Genomic DNA, 20,597 nt, shown 5'->3' with positions numbered 1-20,597 from the left:
GATATTATGGAAGACAACAAGTTTGAAGTGAAAATAAGACAAAAGGACAAAAATGTCTAGAAATTACTTCTTGAAAGGCATGGCCTGGAATAATACTTACTCCTAGGATATACAGTATACCGAATATAACTAAAATAAAAATTGTAGACACGTTATGGTCATAAATTGCACTTTTTAAAAACTCCTTACACAACTCTGGTGGCTGATGTGAGAACTGCAACAAATGTTTATGTACGGAGTGCCCTGAACAAGGGAACGTGGCCCGTGGGGCAAGTGCAGGATACATTCCATTGCACATCCAATTGCCTGAACGGTATCATTATCTTCAATTTACCAGGTAGGAGTCTAGGCGTAGGTATGTTCAGAAACCTGCTCAAGGTTATACAGTAAAAAAATGATGAGGCTAGATTGGCTAGAATTGGAAGCCAGATATTCCTGGAAGGCATAATTAAAAAAATACATAGGAAATTTATACACACGTATATGATTTATTCTAAAGTAGCAGAATGGGGGAAATTGTCTAATTTATTCACAAGGAACAACACAATGACTGAGAAATGTGTATCAGTGCATATCAGGAAGTTAGATACTAGTTTTATGATCCAGAAATGTAAAAATAAAGATTTATAGGAGATGCTAATGTAGGAGAGGAAAATCTGAAGAGAAACTGCCATTGAAAAATAGTGTAGCGATCACAGTGAAACATAACAGAGAAGGTAGTTTATTAATAATGAGTATAAGATGTAGACAAGAAGGAAGGACTTCAATTAGCTGGATCCCTCTTAGAAGGAAGTCTCATTCTGCTAACATCAATTTTGGAGGAACAGCTCTAATGGTAACTGCTTTTCTGTTAAATATGACTTAGAGACAAGGGAGCTGCATACACAGTGGAGACAGTGGGAATAGAGGTTCTCAGGGACAGGGGAGTAAAGGAAGGTAATGATGAGCAGAGTTGGGTAAGTTCTGCGGACCCAAAACAGGCAGCCCTTCAGTTTACAGGGAGCAATGGGCCATTACCCAGCTACTGTAAGCAAATATGATTGAAGAAGAAAGTAAGAAACTAAAGATGAAATTCTGACTTTATCATTGCAAATAAAAATATAATTAGGAATAAGGAAAAGACATCTAAAGAAAATAATAAATTTAGAGTAGCAAGTTGGTCCTCAGTTCTTAGATATCTCAAAATACAGATAATGAAAGATGAATGTGAATGACCAAATCAGGTGGTAAGGACATAAAAAAAGAGTTGATATGTCTAATGTCAAGAATGCTCTAAGATGCTTTAAAAATGAAAGATCTAAAAATGTTAGCTTAAGAAAAAGAAAAAGAAGATAAATCCACCAGCTGAGAGAAAAAGAAATGCTAATATTTCTTATTTATATTTTCTTTATTAGGGAAAATTATCATCAAATTAGAATGAGTAGAACAAACAATTTTGATATAGGCTTGAAATTTACCCAGATATCCTTAGGGACTGAAGTAAAAGGAGAATAATAAAGTTTCGCCATCATCCTCTGCTGTCTGCTCTATCAGTGACCTGTGGATACTTAGACAAGAAAGTGGCGATTTTAAAATGCCAGGATGCATTCACTAGAAAAAAGATTCTTTTTTTCGATTAAATTAGACATGAAAGACGTGAATATTCAACCCACAATGTATCTTAATTTGAATGATGCATCTTACAGTCTTCTATTGTAACTTTGTGAACAAGGCAGAAAAACAGTGGTTTTAGGATAATACAACTGAGGGGATTACTGATGGCTGATCAATCTTCTCCAAGCAAACTTTGTCCTTTCTATTGTGGAACTCAAAATGCTATCTGTTATTTCATCAAGGAAGTGGAAAACAACACTTTACAAGTCTGTGGATAATGCAAAGTTGTGAGGGTAAGTTAATAGATTATATAGGAATCAAATAACTCTTCAAAAATGTTTTGTTATGTTGAAACAGTTACCCCAGATAATAAGGTATGTAACAGGAATCAATGCAAAGGCCCACATTTAAATTTCAAAATTGTCATTACACAAACAAAGGATAATTGGGTTTAAGGATGGTTCACTTGAAAAGATATATTTTCACATAACCCCAAATCTTCAGTTACTTTGGGAAAAAATCATATTTGATTGTTTCTGCTTATTTTACTAAAATATTTCTATTCTTCCGATATATTAAATTCACTCTTAAGACATCCTCCCTATATACTTTGAATCCTTTAGAGTAAAAATAAGACTAACTCTTTAGCAAATAAGACAAAGAATTATGCAGTGTAGGAAAGTGTAAGCACATCTTAAATAAGCTTCTTTCATAGCAGTAACAGAGTGTAACTACTATAGCATATCTAGTGATGAAGGATTTCATCAGAAGGCTCAAAAGGATGTCACTTTAGAATGTATGCTGTCACAGTAGAAAATGCAAAAGTTAACTCCAAACATTCATATATAATTCCAAACAATTCTCTATAAAGCTCAATTATCTTTCATATGGAAAAAGAGATTCTGGAATTTATGCAAAATGATTAAAAATTTGTAGCAACAAATCATATTAACAAGGTCTTCACAGAGAACCACAAAGAGAAAAAAAAGACACCGAAAAATTTCTCACCTGCCTAATACCCAACCGGTATGCAACAATCCGATCTACTGCATCAGGATTCATCTGTGTCCACTGTAGACTGTAAGAATAAACACGGTGTCTGTTCTGCCACACAGGATTGTAGGTATCGTAATAGAACTCCGGAGCATAGGCCTTTCCTAAAAATAGAAAGAGTGGGTTTCTCTTAAATTTGAATTTGAATGATGACATATTAAACATGCTTATTCTTTTTGGGCCTTTTTCCACATTCTACCATGTGTCCCATGAGTACTACTTCTACTTGAAAAGTCATATCATTAAAATCTAATCAACTTGCTGGAGAATTTTGAGCAGAGATACAGGAAGATTTCTTGGTTGGTTGGTTAGATGGAGAGTGTGAGAGAAAGAGAAGACTCAAGGACGACTACAAGTTTTTGGTCTAAGAAAGAATGGAGTTGCTGTCAACTGGGATGAAAACCGATGGGAGGATCAAATTTGGGAGAACTTCAGTTAGTTATTTTTGAACAGTTTAAATGATCTAGATGGACTCATCAAGTGGGATATATTAGTCTCAAATTCAGGAAGGGGTGAGGATTAGAGCTATACTCTTGCTAACCATAAGCATATAGATTTTAAATTGAAAGCCATGAGATGGATGAGGTCACCAAGGGGCTATGAGTAGACAGAGAAGAAGACTAAGGGCTGACCCTGGGGCAATCCAGCATTAAGAGAGATGAGAGATAACAGCTTTGACAAAGCCTGAGAAGGAATAAACCAGTCAATGGGAAGAAAATAAAAATTGTGGCATCCAAGAAGTCAAAAGTAGTATATCATCAAATGAAAGACCAATTCTGTCAAAAAAAATCAGTAAGAATGAAACTTTGTGTTTATATTGTATTTGGTCAATAAATTTGAAATTGCCCAAATAACACAGTGATATGAGAACTTGGGCCAATAGCAAAGAGGTTTTTATTTAAAGAATATGTGAAGTGCATATAGTATATATAACATATATAAACCATCTAAGGTTTTTTTTTTTCCAATTACCATGTTGAAAAATGCAAAGTCCACTTGGAATTATAGATCCAATTTCTATAAAACTCTGAAATATAGATTTTTCTTACTTTCCATTTTTTATCTATAATGTATTTATTTATGAAATGAACAGTATCAAAGGAGAGCCTATTAAATGCCATGTAGTATATACCAGGCATTGGGGATAAAATAAATGAAGTATGGCCTCTGTCCCCATAAGAAATGCTAACATTTTTTTAGACTTTTCAAACAGCTTTGCAATTCTTATTGAATGATGAGTTAATAAGTTGTACATTTATTATCCCTCATTCAACATCTTTTCTGTTTTTTACTTTTATAAAAATTAAACATTAAATGTCCTCTTGGGTTCTTCCTCCTGTTTTTTGTTTGTGGAAACTTCGGTTACCTCGTTTTTCATATTTCTTCATCACTACTCATCTATCATCTAATAGTTGCAGAAGAGCTGGCCTATGAAAAATTTCTTTGGTTTTAATGTTTATTTATTTTTCAGAGAGAAAGACAGAGTGTGGGCAGAGGAGGGGCATTGCAAGAGGGAGACAAAGAATCTAAAGCAGGCTCCAGGCTCTGAGCTGTGAGCAACCGACTCTGATGCGGGGCTCAAACTCACAGACTGCGAGATCATAACCTGAGTTGAAGTCAGACGCTTAACTGACTGATCCACCCAGGGTTCTCGGCCCATAAAAATTTCTAACAGATAGGTAAAGGATGGATTTTGCCCATTAAGCACAGATGTGATAGTCTCTATTACCCCAGAGAGGTTCACTGGGAAAAATACTATCAGATGAAGTGAATTAAATTTGTGATAAGTTTGTTAGCTAGATTAAATACATGGAATCAAATATCTGAATTTTAGTAACATTTGGAAGCTTCCCGCATTAACATTGTGTGACTGAAAAAAAATTCCATGAATATTCATTCAGTTGAATTGGAAGTGGATTAAAAGGAGCTCTCCTGCATAGAAGCAGATCTCTAGAACAGAGCCATCACATTCATTTTAGCGCTTCTTTTATCTTTTTATGGTATTTTTATCTATTACTAAGTGATAGCACAAATCTATTGTTCACAACACTTAAGAACAAAATCTAGGCGAGAGGAAAAGAACACTCTGAAAGAAGAAATCAATACCCAAAATGTCTTTGCCAACTTGCATTTGAGACCAAATTTCTCAAAACGTTATCAAGGATGTGCAGTTAGTAGTAGCTTAGATAAAGAGCTAGGGATTTTGATTAAAAATAAGCATCCAAAATGTATCAATGAAACAATGAGCTGCTTAATTAAGTAATGGGAACTGGAGTGTTTTCATTACGGACTAGTGTCTGAATGAATTAAGGAAGTAAGGGTCTCAGTAGGTTTTATTTGGGGGGAGGGTATGCTTTTGTTTTTTAACCAAGAGGAAAATGCAGGGGTATTACATTTAGTACTAAGCATCACTGTTTATAAAATGAATGACACATTCAAATGGGATGAGTACAGAGTAGAGCCACAACCTGTGGCTCTTTAGCATAGAAAAGAACAAAAAAAAGTCTCAAAACTAGACAAATGCAGTTTTCTAAGAGTTGAAATTCATTACAGAGAAAGAAGAACAGACAAATCTTAACAGATCTATGAAATAAGATAAATACCAGTGGGTGGCTATTAGAAGGAAACACAATTTGATGTAGCAATGTTCTACCAATCTTTTCAGAATATGGAATGATCTACTTCAGGAGCCTATGATTTTCTCTTTGTTAGAGGTATTTAATCAATACCTACTAGTCATTTAGCAGGGCTGAAATGGGTGAATCTCTACAAGGCGGCCCTCAAAGTACCAAGGAGTCACAGATCTCGCAGGTGCTATGAAACATCTGCCTACTGTTTATTGTATTACTTTAATTGTAGATAGCATACTAGTTTACAGTTTCCATTGCATGTTTCTATTACCCGTAATCAAATCCTATTTTTTGTTGAGTGCCAGGAGGGTAACTGACTGCCTGTCATACGTGCAAATTGCCATAATTCTAGAACTCATTGTTTATCTAAATAAATACTTCTAAGGTTATTGAAGCAGTCTGACTTTGAAATTTAAAAAAATCCTCATGACTCTATGAGTAATATGAATTCACCAAGATCTATTTTCAAGGTCATCTAACACTCCAAATAGATCCAAATTTCAGTGTAAAATTCCATCATCATCATTATATTTAATTGCAGACTATTATGAAGGCTTTCCAGCATATTTTAAAAAATATTTTATTTGCATTGATATATCTGTATTACTGTGAGTAACATAATATGCAGTAATCTTTCATGGACAATCAGATTAGGAAACAATTTAGAGATGATCTGTTCAGGGGCACCTGGGTGCTCAGTTGGTTAAGCGTCCAACTTCGGCTCAGGTCAGATCTCATGGTTCGTGGGTTTGAGCCCCACATCAGGCTCTGTGTTGACAGTTCAGAGCCTGGAGCCTGTTTCAGATTCTGTGTCTCCCTCTCTGTTTGCCTCTCTCCCACTCATGCTCTGTCTCTCTCTGTCTCAAAAATAAATAAGGTATAAAATTTTTTTAAATTTAGAGATGATGTGTTCCAATATCTCATATGACAATAAAGAAATATAGGAACAAAGTAGAAATGGTGATGACGTATGAAAGCTGATATAAATAAATAATCAAATTAAACAGGCTCCATTACAAATTTTGACTTTGATTCATAAAATTTAAAAAAAAATTGGGAAAGTTTTATTTTAGTTGGCAGTTTTATTTTTTTTAAGCTTTTTTTTTTTAAATGTTAGTTGAACTGGACAACCTTAGAATTAAAGATGAAAAAGGTTTTCGGGGCACCTGGGTGGCTTAGTCAGTTAAGTGTTTGACCTCAGCTCAGGTCAATGATCTTACAGTTCATGAAATTGAGCTCTGCATCGGGCTCTGTGCTGACAGCTCGGAGTCTGGAGCCTGCTTCGGATTCTGTGTCTTCCTCTCTCTCTCACTACCCCTCCCTCGCTCACACTCTGACCTTCTCTCCCTCAAAAATATATGGAGATTAAAAAAAAAGATGAAAAAGTTTTAGATGGTGTATAAGTAATATCGATTATTAATAAATAATTACTGATAAGGAATCTTGACTAGTTATAGTTAAATATAGATATTATTGCTTATGTTTCAGAACATACTTTGTACTAAATCTCTTTGTATAAACTTTAATGAAGAAACATGCTTTCTGATTTCATTTAATAAGTAATTTTTAAAATTAACAAACACATTTCTTCTCTGATTTCAGAATCAATCATATTTAATATTTATATAGTCACTTTTAAAGAAGCTCTACATAATACTAAGGAAATACTCTTAGGCTCTGACAACCAAACATGACATCTGCTGGTTGAACATGGAAAGAATTCATAACATAGTTTTTTTTCTTTTTTATCCTCTGGGGATTTTTTTCTCCTTCTAGTAAGCATGCCAAAAAAATTTTCTTTCCCTTTTATATTCTAGTTTTATTTTTATGCAATGCTGTCCCAGTTAAAAATTTTAGACTAAATGACCTAGTTCATTATCTAAACTAGCAGATAATTTTTAGATATATTATGTACATGGAGCTCAGATTTTAAAATATTCTTAAAATATACATAAAATGTTTAATTGTTCAAAATTTTAAATAGAATTTATATAAAATTCATTTACTGTATATGGTAAATAACTTTTGAAAAGTGATTAAATTGATATTTCAAAATATGATTTTATGCATCAGCTCAAAGTTCAAGATCTAACAATAAGCTATAACAGGTCACTTTCGTAGTCAAAGAATGTTAGATTAAAGTATAACAAAATTCTTTCTTAGATGCTTCTCTAACTTGCAAGCAAGAAGGAATTATTTCTTGAGGGTCAAAAAACACAGAATTGAAAACCAGATACTGAATAAGAGTTTAGGGAGGAAAAGAGTTTTGTTGGTCATTGTACCCCTGGGAGCTGGTATTTTAGACCCAGAGAGAAAGTTAATGGGCCAGTGTAAGATGAGAAGCTAGAAATGAGGCCATCTCATATGATCAATATCAGTAAAAACAGTTATCTCAGACATAGGGTATACTAGAATAAAGTTTCCCCTCGCCAGCATAGGAAGATGACAAAAATATTTCTATTAACAAAAAATCATCCTTGGCTAGTGATACCACTGGAATACTTGAGTAAATCCAATACCAAGTTATTTTTGAAAGACATACTCTCAATTTAGACTACAGAGAATTTATCTTAATTAAACCTCAATGGATATGAATTCTGAATACATTACTAACATGCAAGAAAATGTTCAACTATGAATGACTAAGAAAGCCAATAAACAGTTGAATTAGTCTATGGATAAACAGAAATACAAAAGAGAATTTATAAATAAGTATGCCCAAGACCATTGAAGAAATACAATAGAGAGTGATAAACAAATACTATGAGACCTTCTATGAAAGAATAATTAATACTCTCTACTGGGAACTAAGGTAGACTTCACAGGGGACATATTTTAAGATTTGGACAGACAGGGGTTGCTTATGACGGGATGAAGAGAAGAAATAAAGCAGGGTCTTTGGTGGAGAAAAATGACTATATTATAGATAATAGTTTAGAACTACCACTGGTAGTTCTGCTATAACTAGCATGCAATGCCCATCTTCCCCACAAATCTGTACTTTTTATGAATAGGGACGGTCTCATCAGCTGTCCTATAACAGCTGACACACTACTGTACTTGAATAAGACAGGAAGAATAGATCAGTGCTAACTTATGAAGTGCCTTGCTTAATATTAGATGTTTGATAGTTACCAGGTAGCCCAATTATTCTCTAATTATTTTAATCACTACTCACTTAAATAGGTGAAAAGATTTTATAGTATATCTACTAATTTTCACTTCCCAGAGTGTAAGAACTCAGTGAAATTGACAAATTGAATGAGACTAAGTTAATATTAAAAATGATAACAATCAATGAATTTCAGAAAAACACTTGCAAAGTATAAATAATAATAAATTAAAACGTTTCAAATGCGTATTTTTTCTCACAAGAAAAGTGGCTACAGAAATCCATGGGAAACTTAAATATTGATGATGCTCTCTGATTTAAACAAATAAACAAAAAAGACTTCTAAATATCAGATGAATCACAGCTCTGTACCTGTATGCATTTTCAGTAGAAGCTAACACACACAGTCAAGTCACACTGTGTTCAGACTCAGAGGCCCGCTAAAGCTGAGGCCGGCTTATTAGACAGAGAGCAAAAATCTACATAGCTCTGTCACTCCTCCACAGGACAGAATGAAGAACATGCAACTGTTGGAACTATAAATGCTTTCTCTTCAAATTAGTGAATCTCAAGCCATATTAAACAGAAAAGAGATGCTTCTATAGAAATGGAGGTTTTTTTCTAGAGTTCCTGTGTGGCTCAGTCAGTTAAGTGTCCAATTCTTGGTTTCAGTTCACGTTATGATATCACGGTTGTGAGATCAAGCCCTGTGTTGAGCTCCGTGCTGACAGTGTGGAATCTTCTTGGGATTTTCTCTCTCCCTCTTTCTCTGCCCCTTCTGTGCATTCTCTCTCTCTCTCTCTCAAAATAAGTAAACTTAAAAATGAAATGGAGATTTTTCTAAGTTTTAAATCAGGGATAGGATATAAATCTACTTTAGAGTTTTTAACTATAACTGGTAGGAAATAAGAGAGTGGAGTAGATAAGTAAAAAGCCTTGGGTAGGAAATCAGTAAAAAACTCACTACAGCTAAACACCCAATTAACATTTGTCCTCTGACTGGATACTGTGGGTAAACCCCTAAATTTTCAATGTATAGACACTGACTGGACACTAGAGTCTACAAGTGAGATGGACAATGACTGTATGCATCTCATCCTGGAAGAAGAGTGAAGAGATACATTACCTCCTGGTATCCTATCCTTCTGAAAGCTTATTGTTTCGATTCAAAACAATGTAAAAGTATCTTGAAAGTGGAGGCGAAAGAAAGAGGACTAAAAAAGTTTAATTCTATGAAGTCAAAGGGAAAAAGTTTTAAAAGAATCAATATACTCATTTGTGTTACCTATATTTGGTAGTTACTCTGATATTTAATATTAGGCCTTATCTCATGAAAAGGATGTAATAAAGCAATTACTACTGAATTTCATTAGAAACATGAAGAAAGAATGAAAAAATGGCAACTATCTAATACTGACAAAAGAAACTCGTGTCTGATAAAAAAAATTTATCTTAGAATTAAAGTGAATGTCACAGATGCAATAAACTGAATGCAAAGAGTTTTTTTCAACAGTGATAACTTGTCAATATGTGTTCAGGAAACAAAAGCGTAACTAAATTATACAGCTGTGAAGTCAATGACAACACCTCTCAGTCAATGATTTTTTAGAGTATGTAAAAAAAAATCTAAGACATGTAACAATTTATAATCCAACCAAATCATTAAAGTGAAATGGCTTTGTACTTGAGACAGTATGCTTATCCATACTTTGCCTTACTGTTTAGAGAGAGCCAATATGTTTTCAAATGACCAGTCGTTGTTATGACATTTTTTTCAATATTAATATTTTTTAGACTCAAATTAATGAGTATTTTTTTAAATTGAAGCACAGCTGACATGTAATATTACATTAGTTTCAGGTATACAGTGCAGTGATTCCACACATCTATACATTACACTGTTCTCACCACAGGTGTAGCTACCGTCTGTCACCATACAAACTCATTACACTACCATGGACTATAATCCTACGCTGTACCTTTTATCCCTGCAATGTATCCATTCCATAACAAGAAGCCTGTATCCCACATTCCCAACTGCTTATTTTGCTCACTCCCCTCCCCACCTTCCCTCTGCCAATCAACAGTTCTCTGTATTTGTGGGTTGGATTCAATTATTTTTTAGCTTATTTGTTCATCTGTTTTGTTTTTTAGATTCTACACATAAGTGAGATCGTATTTGTCTGTATTTGACTTATTTCAAATTTAAATAAAAATTGATGGCATAAGGAAATCATCTGTGATAGATCATCAAAGAATATTACTAATAGAACAAAAAACTGACAGAGATCAAAAGGGAATAATGTGTGTGAACATTACCTAGAAGTTGACAAATATCAATTATTAAGCATTAACTTTTCTTGCTTGATCCACATATGTGTGAAGTTGATTAGAATTATTAGCATAATCTTAAAAGATGCACTTGGAGAAAATGCCATACAGCAGGATTCTCATGATATGCTCACAAAATGGCTTCGTACAATCCATATCTTTTATCAAAATGTGTTAGCAGAAAGTACAAAAGTTAAGTAATTAAAATTATGGAGATTTCAATGTCCTTTTCTTAGTTAACAAAAAGTCAGTGAAAGAAAATACTTAGACTTGTGTGCACACTTTTAGTCCTTTTATAGTTTGCTTCAATAATGTAAGTTCACTTGAATACAATATCCTACCAATTCAATTTTCTTCCACAGATAGTTTTTAGGTCAGATATTTAGAGGAAGTATGTTTATAGAAATACCTACTTGGGAAATTATTTAACTTTAATGAGTTCAAACTGTCTAAATTAAAATATTTTCACTTCAATATTTGAAATGCAGAATGAACCCAAGACCCAATTTTATAAATTCTCCTAAAAGTCATCTTACAATATTGATAATTTAGCTTTTTTACTTAATCTCTTGGAAGGCAGAGGACATTAAACTGATGGCCCAAGAAAATGGCCTCTAGGCCTATTTCCTAAAATAAAAAATGATGATCATATGCAAAACTATAATTTACCAAAAATCCTGTGATTATTAGGAAAGAAATGACTTTTACTGAAATAGGCAACCAGGGAAGGTTTTAGAAGTAATAAGGTTTAGTAATTACTTCTTGGCAAAAAAGGGTCTGTTTTACTAAACCACTAAATGCTCAAGCCACGCATACCCACATCAGTTGGAAGCTAACGTGATATGTTTTCCATTATAAAAATTCTCCCCCAATTTAGGACACTTCTCAGAGGAGCTCATAATTTCATTTGAGCAAGGATCTGCCATATAAAGTCACAATTCTTTATTAATGCAATAAAATTAATAAAGATGGTATAATCAGCAAATATCACTAATAATAGATCCATTTAGTTACTGCTAAGGACTCTTCCACTTAAGCTTTATGGTTTTCAAAACTAATGATTTTATGAAGATAACTGGGTTAAAAAGCTCTCTCTGCAGATTCAACTGCATTTGCATATACAGTTTATTCTCTTTATATTTGATAGAATCTATGTAAATACCTATCATATCACTGGGAAAATAGTATTAAATACATATTAATCTCTTGCTGTATCCCCTCCCATAAAAAAAAAAGTAAAAAAGAAAGTAAACTAAAATTCTCTAGGAAGAGCTCCATACTTGGTTTCAATGTTATGGTTTAGAAGCACAGGTAATTGAAGCAATTTTAGTAGGTTTTTAAAAAAATATATTTATTTTTTGGGGGCGCCTGGGNAATATATATATATATTTATTTTGAGAGAGAGCGAGAGCAAGAGAGGGAGAGGGGCAGATACACAGGGAGAGAGAAAGAATCCCAAGCAGGTTCTGCACTCTCATTTCAGTCTGACATGTGGCTTGAACTCACAGTCTCAGAGAGGATGATGTGAAACAAAATCAAGTGTCGGAGGCTTAAGCAACTGAGCCACCCAGGTGCCCCTGAAGCTCCTGAAGTTTTAATACTAAACTGGACAGATTTAAATTAATGCCTATTTATTTTCTTTACACTTTAATAAAGCAATACTTCAACACAATAGAGTCACCTTTGACCTATAAAACAAAATATTCATACAAAGTGGTTATCAGCTGGCACATCAAAAACATATTGTCTTGGATAATACAAAATAAAAACAGGCACTTATTAGATAACAAACACTTCAACTTAAATGAAGTTGAAATAACCCCCTAACTCTAAAACTCTGTATGTGCTGTGCCAGAAATCATGCATTTCTGAATATTAACAATTTGATTTTTTTTTTCAAAATTGGTGTAGATTAGGATCTGGTTCAAAAATGTTTAAAGATGAAACAGTTTGGATTTGATGAAAGAGTTAGCTTTCACATTTGGCATGTAAATAGGAAACTGCTAAGGATTTAAAGAAAGTTTTGAAGTGAAACATATAAATCCACTGATATTTCATAAGGAAATATCCAAGTAAATGTTATGTGCATAAAAACCACATGCTCAAAAGAAAAATAATGTGGGTAGGGCCTCCCGAAGTAAAGATAACTGATTATTGGTAGAGGAGAAACATGCATGAAGAGAAAAGGGAAAAGGACTCTGTACTTTATTCACCCCCTTTATATGCCCTAGAGCTTGCCCAAAGCCTTTGCTTGCCACTACCCTGTTCAGTATTTGAGTCACATGTGAAAATCATACATCTGGGGCTGGCATTTTTAACGTTATTCTGTTACCTACCACTCCAACTATGGACTCACAGAGTAAGAAAATCTTAACGGATAAAAGTTGTATCTCAAATTTATATAGGAATTTACAGTTTACAAAGTACTTTTGCAAATATTAACTTATTTTACTCTTCACAGAGGTTGAGAAGAGCAAATATGTAAAGGGATATTACTTGGCCTGAGCTGCGAATCTTGAAAGTTACTAAGAACATCATAATTGCTAAACTAATGCAGACTACTTTCCTTGCCTGGATTGCAGATCATCCTTCAAAAAGATCCAAATGAACATTTTGTGAGAAGGCAAGGTTACACTATTCACCTAACGATTCAAAGAAAGTTGGCCATCAAACAGAAGATCTGATCCCCCCTTCCTCAACGTATATTATTTCAAGAATGGTAGGATAAAATGAAATTATTAGGAATCTTCCTTTCTAGAAACATTGCAGGAAATACTTGCAAGGCAGAAAGAATACAAAACTATTTTGCTTCATTTTATATTAAAACATATTTCATTAATAGAAGCTTCCAAAACTTTTCTTTTGCTTTTTCTGGAAACCCCTCAAAAGCCTTCTCACATGTAATCCAAAAGCCAATCACTTCAGGCTTTCCTGCCCTGTCTTTCTTATTCCAACTTCCATCAAAGGAATGGTCAGTTCCCTTAAGGTTGTGTACAGTTTGGGGGAATTTTATCTGAATCCAAATTATATAACTGAAATTGTGTGTAAAAAGAATCCTAATGTACAAAATTTGCAAAGTATGTGCAAAAGGGAAAAAAAACCCTACAGGGGGTGTAATATTAGAGATTTAATTTATTTTTGTTCAGTCTTGTAATTTCTGACACTGAAGGATTTTGTTTTCATATACTACAAATACGTCTGGATAAACACTTTCCACTGGGGTCTTCTTTTTCATAACTTTGTAAACCTGCTTCTAATGTTCTTCTTCCTGGTCACAGAAAATATTCTAATTTGGCTTCTAAAGCATTAGAAGAAAGTTTAATATAAGGGATAAAACAGTTCTTTCTAGGATTAAGGAAGAATTGATGCTTGATCTCTCCTAGACAGTAACTTTTTAAGGCATTTTTGGTGGTATTTTGCTATTTGTCAAGCACCATGCTAATCAACTTGCATGCATTATTTTTTTAATATGTGCAATCCCCTGAAGGATGAGAATATTCTTATCATTTTCTTTTTACAAAAGATTAAAGATTAGCAATGTTAAACAGCTTGCTCTATAGTAAGTAATCGTCCAGTAAGAAAGCTACATTCTGAACCCACACTGTCTAAAACACTTTTTTGTTCTAACATCAAACATCTTTAGAAATGGTGGCTCACTACCAAGTATGCCTGGCTGAAGGGGTGAGTGGGGCTGAAATTCAGGTCCTATTCCTCTTGTGACTGCCTCTACCCTGGTATAGAAGCCATATCTGCTTAGTGATGGGGACTTTTCCCCTAATTCACATACAAATACTGTACAGATGGATTTGCTGATAAGATATCATTTCCACTAAAGTATCCCTGCTTCCCTACTCTGTCTGTTGTGAGTACCAAAACTGAAATCACAATTTACCCCTGGTACTAACCCAGATTTGCCATGTTATATTGTTAGCGGACAGTACTATCAACTCAGGACTTCATAAAGATAAGGGTAGACTAAATCTCTCGAATGACAGCTACATGTATTTAACCAAATATTTAAGTCAGGAATAATGAATATACAATAAGCTGCAAATAAATGTATTCATTCTTTCCTAAAGTTATACATTCCCTAAAAAAGTAACAGCTCCAAATATCTTAAAGCCTTGTGTTCATTTAAGGACCATTGGTTGAGGTGTGTGCATGGAGGGGGAACAGATGGATGAACTGACCCAGTGGCTCTCAGGCTGAGAAAGCTGAATGTTCAATGGTGTACTTATCGACCACATTAACTTCTTGGCAAGAGCTGTTGCTGCCCATGTAGGTGGCCCATTGCTGAATATGAATGCACTGAATCTCATTTAGGCAGGGAGCAAGAGGTGTTCAAGTGAGTTGGAGAGGAGCCCAGAAGCTATGCTGTTTATCTTCTAGGAACATTTATTTTCTTCAAAACATATAACTTGAATTAATAAAGTGTATTTAGATGTGAATAAAGGAAACTAGTTATTGAAACAGAATCACTGTGGCTCTCTAAGAATAACTAAAAGATCTGTGAATATGACTCCTAGCACAAGAAAAAGATTAGAGCACAAATAACTGTGCTTATATCGATAAGAAGCACTGGTCTGGATCTAACCAAAAGCAGTTATCTATCTGGACTCAGATCCTGAGGCTTCTAGGAACTGTCATATTGATGAGTTCTTTTGAAACAGACAAAGTTCATTAGTTTGATGAAAGAGGAGGATTTCTTAAGTTATGCTTACTTAAGTAATATAACATTTTAAGACTTTGGTTTTATCCTCTGGCCTAAAACCTGAAAAGAATTTATAAAAAGAATACCTGTCTTGACTTCTGCAATTTAAGGTCCATTACAAAAACCTCCTTTGAGAAAAGATGATAGATCAGGTTTTGAGCCATCATTTGTGTAATCTCTCTGCTGACCACTTTACGTCTTGTTTTTGGCATGCCTATGGAACAAGTTTTGCACTGTTCTCATCCATTAATCATCCCTTCAGGGTGATAAACAGAGGCCCAGGTGCTTAAACAGACACTTGAAAGTCTAGCAGTTGGCTTTGATTCCATTGAACTAAAAAGCCCTTTGATTCTTTCAAAGATTGGTTTTATTACCACCCAATATCTCCTGAAAAATCCAACTGTACTAAGTGTTAAACAGACCTTTAATTAAATAATAGAAATATTAAACATATTACATTCATATACATATATGTGCTTTTCTACATTTGAGTTTCTTTGTTTTATTCTTCTCTGGTTGTTAGTGAATATAATGAGAATTCTTTTCTCTCAGGGGAAACTATGTGTGATTACAGGCTGTTTCTTATCATCTGCAAACTGGATCTAATGCCTACCCAAAATAATATCAGGAAGCTGTGAGAAATAGCTTTGGAATCCAACAGGCAGGCTACCTTGTTAGACTTGTATCTCTGTCTTCCCTTCATTGTACCCTGCAGTGACTGTCTTGCTTACAAAGTGGTAACCCTCCAAAACCAGATTCATATCTCTATGGTTTAACATGTATGTATGAGCTTGTGACCAACATATTAGGTCATTCGATATTCTTAATGTAACAGTCATGATCTCTTAAAGTAAGGGATATAAATGAGTTAAGATCATAGTGGTTATCATGGCAAGGGGAAATACCGTGAAGAAAACCAGTTTAGCACCTCCGTCTAAAGGAAAGTAATTTAGAGGTTAGTGGAGGAAAAAGTAACAAAGGATTTTTGAGGAACAGCCAATTTTTTAAATTACCTTGAATGTATTAACATAATATGCACTAGAAAAAGTATATTATATGATAACATTAAATAGAACAAGCACCTTTATATTATAAAATACCTCCAATTCTCAACACTACCTTAGTTGGCAAATATCATTTATTTATTTGGTAATACTTAATTGAGATATGATTTCCATTCAGCAAAATGCACACATTCCACTCAGACCTAGCCAAACAAGAATCTAGTTTCTCTTTGTTGCGGATGAAATGACACAAAAGACAAGACACACACAAAAGACAGACAGAGATACAACTCCGGCTGGAGGAACAATTCTACGCAAGCCCCTCTTGCGGTTTATTTTATACCCCGGTAACTGGATACTTATAAAATACCTCCAATGCTCAACACTACCTTAGTTGGCAAATATCATTTATTTATTTGGTAATACTTAATTGAGATATGATTTCCATTCAGCAAAATGCACACATTCCACTCAGACCTAGCCAAACAAGAATCTAGTTTCTCTTACTAAAGATTAGTTTGGCCTATTCATGAAATTTGTATAAAAGGAATTATAAATAGTGCACTTTCTGTGTCAGGTTGTATTCACTCAACATATGATTTTTGAAATCCATCCATATACTGTGTTTACCAGTAATATTTTTCCATTTTTTCCATTTTTATGAGTATAATTTCATTTCATGAATAAGTTGTTTATCCATTCACTTCTTGATGGATATTTGGAATGTTTCTAGTTAGAGGCTATTACAAATAAAGCTGCTATTAAAGTTTGTGCATAATCTTTATATAGACATTGCTTTCATTTCTGTAGGGTAATCATCTAGGAATTGAATTGCCAAATTACTTGGTAAGTGCATGTTTAAATTTATGAGACATGATCTATTTTCACAAAAGTAATGTCATTTTACATTCCCAGGAGGAATATGTGATAAGTTCTGTTACTCCACTGCCTCACCAACACTTGGTATTGTGTCTTTTTAACTTTGGCCATTATAATGTATGTGCAGTGTTATCTCACTGTGGTTTAAATTTCATTTCTACAATAACTAATGATAGTGACAAGTTTTATACAATTATTGATCAACACTATGCTCTTTTCTGCAGTGTCTACTGATGTTGTCAATTCTTAATTGGAGTACTTGTTTTATTATTGAGTTTTAAAAATTATTTATATGCTCTGGATACAAACCTTTGCAACATATTTTCTTCTAGCCAGTGCCTTGCCTTTTTATGTCTTTTTTTAGAGCAGAAAGTTTTAATGACCTCTGATGTATAATTCTTTAATGAGTGGGGCTTTTGTTTGTTTACTTTCTAAGAAGCTTTTGCCTATTCCAAATCTGCATAGATTTTTCTTCTATGTTTTCTTCTAGAATTTTATAGCTTTAGTTTATTTAAAAAATAAATTTTGAGAGAGACAAAGAATGAGAGCATGAGTAGGGGAAAGTCAGAGAGAGAGGGATAAGAGGTTCCCAGACAGGCTTCATGTTGTTGGTGCAGAGCCCCACATGGTGGTCAGTCCCATGAACCATGATAATGACCTAAGTGGAAATCAAAGAGTTGGATTCTTAACCTACTAAGCCATTCTGGTGCCCCTACAGTTTTAATGTTTTATTCTTACATCTACAGTTCATCTTAAATTAATCTTGTGAGCACTGTAAGGTATTAAGATTTATTTTTTTTCAATATAGATATCCAGATCTAGCACAACTTATTCAGGAAACTATCATTTTTGCAATGGATTGTGCTGGTGACTTTGAAAAACTCCTTTGACCGTGTCCTATATTTAACCATAGATGTCTATTTCTTCATTCTCTAATTTATCTGATCGATCCTTCCTTGTGTATAGTTTCCTACAAAAACCACACTGCCTTGATTACTATGTTTTACAGCAAGCCTTGAAATCAGGTAGTATGAGGCTTCCAACTTTTTCTCCAACAGAGGTCTAAATATCATTGAATATTATTGTTTTCTAATAAAAACTTAAGTCAGCATTTCAATTTCTATGAAGAATAAGAAGAAGAAGAAAAGAAGAAGAGGAGGAGAAGTAAGGGGAGGGGGAGAAGGAGGAGGAGGAAAAGGAAGTGGAAGAAGAAAGAAAATGCTGGAAATTTTGTTGCAAGTGAATTGAATTTATAGATATATTTGGAGAAATAAGCATCAAAACAATATTGATTCTTTCAATCCATGAGTGTGGTAATATTTCTCCATTTGTTTAGGTCTTGTTTAATTTCCTGAGCAATTTTTTTTGTACTGTTCAAGTGTATATCTTGTGCATATTTTATTAAATTTATTCATATTTTGAAATGGTAATTTAAACTGGAAATGGTATTTGTTTACATTTTAATTTCAAATTTTGTAGCTGTAATACATAATGATTGATTTTACCTATTGTATTTTATACATAAATTTGTGTCCTTGCTATTGGTAAATTATCTTGTTAATTCAAATTGGATTATCTACAAAAATAACCATATGATTTGAGAACAGATTTTGTTTTTCCTCTGGGGCATCTGGGTGGTTCAGTCGATTAAGCTCCTGACTTTGAATTTCAGCTCAGATCATGATCTCAAGGTCACAAGATAGAGCCGGTGTTGGGCTCCACAGGGACAGCACTGAGCCTGCAAGAGATTCTCTCTCTCCCTCTCTTCTGTCTGTCCCCAGTTCTCTCTTTCTCTCTCTCTCAAAATAAACTTTTTCAAAAAAGGAAGAGAACTCTTTAAAAAATATTTTTATTTCTTCCTTTCTTATTTTTATGCATTTTTTTACTTTCCTTGTGTTAAAGCAGTGGTAAGGACCTGCAGTATAATATTTGTGGGGGGTACAAGTGCATATTTTTGTCTTATTCCTAATCTTAAAAGGAAAATGTTTGGTCAGCATATTATCTAACTTAGTGAGCATTCCCTGTGTACATGAAATAATGTATAGTTTACAACTTTGGGTATAATTACCTATAAATATCAATTAGTTTAAATTGCTTGATAATACAGCTTTATCTTCTAAAACATCAGTAATTTTCTGGCTACAAATTCTATCAATTATTCATGGATAGATGTTAAAATCTTCAGCTATAATTATGGAACAGTCTATTTCTCCTGGCACTCTTGTATTTATGAATTTTACAGTTCTATTATTAGAAACACACACATATGTAGAACAGCTATGTCTTCCCTATAAATTCTTCTTTTATTATTTTTACATCCCTCTTTAACTCAACATTTTTCTATGTCTTTAAGTCTACTGTGTCTGATAATAATAATACACCTAATTCACCTTTCCTATGTCTACTGTTTGCATGTTGTGTTTTCTTCCATTCTTTAACTTTCTGCCTCTCTGTGTCTTTGGGTTTAACATGTGTTTTGCTTTGTAGACAGTAGGGAGTATCTTGTAAATATCTTGCTTTTATTTTTAATCCAGTCCCATGATTTCTGACAACTGACTGGAGTGTTCAGTTTATTTGCATTTAATGTAAGTATTGGTATAAATGGGCTAAAGTCTACAACCATGCTCTTTATTTTCTTTGTCCCTTCAATGATTTTATTGTTCATGTATTGCTCTTTTTCTGTGATATTTTGAGGAAATTTAAGTATATTTTAATTCCTTTGATGCACCACTTTTTGAAAGATGTTTTAGAAGTTTCTATATGGCTAAAACTGCAAATTTAAGTTATTGATTCTGTTCAGAGTCAATATAAGATCACTTCATATATCACACTTCATATTTCATGATTCTCCCTATTTAGTTCTCACTTCACACTTTACAATTGTTATAAATTTATAACCATATAATGCAAATTAATCCCATCATTTATGATATTGTGTTATTTTCGTTCTAAAAATGTTAAGCCTTAATAATGTTAGTATTTTGTTTCAAACCAAAGATAGGCAGACTTCTTCTTAAAGGGCTAGACAGTAAATACTTTAGGCTTATGAACTATATGATTGTTGTTACTACTCACCTCTCCAGTTGTAGCATGAAAATAATCATATACAGTACTAAAACAAGTGAGGCTATGTTCCAATTAACCTTTATTTACTAAACAATGGTTGGCTGGTCCTCAAGCTGTAATTTGCTGACCATTATTTACATAGCTATGTAAACTATATATAAACGTATATAATATAGTTATATATAATATATTATATATATAATTTATATAGCTATATT

General features: G+C 33.5%; 1 protein-coding gene across 1 annotated transcript in view; it reads right to left on the bottom strand.

Annotated features, from left to right (window-relative positions):
- The window catches only part of MDGA2 (MAM domain containing glycosylphosphatidylinositol anchor 2), an 811,206-nt gene that overhangs the window by 82,329 nt on the left and 708,280 nt on the right, over positions 1 to 20,597 (bottom strand). The window contains exon 11 of the mRNA XM_077761231.1: positions 2,602 to 2,750. Within this exon, the coding sequence (XP_077617357.1) occupies positions 2,602 to 2,750 (149 nt within the window). The remainder of the gene's footprint in view (positions 1 to 2,601; positions 2,751 to 20,597) is intronic.

The sequence above is a fragment of the Crocuta crocuta genome, unplaced genomic scaffold (assembly GCF_008692635.1).
Source record: "Crocuta crocuta isolate KB4526 unplaced genomic scaffold, BGI_CrCroc_1.0 scaffold163, whole genome shotgun sequence".
Lineage (NCBI taxonomy): Eukaryota > Metazoa > Chordata > Mammalia > Carnivora > Hyaenidae > Crocuta > Crocuta crocuta.
This window is presented reverse-complemented; position numbering and strand designations above follow the sequence as displayed.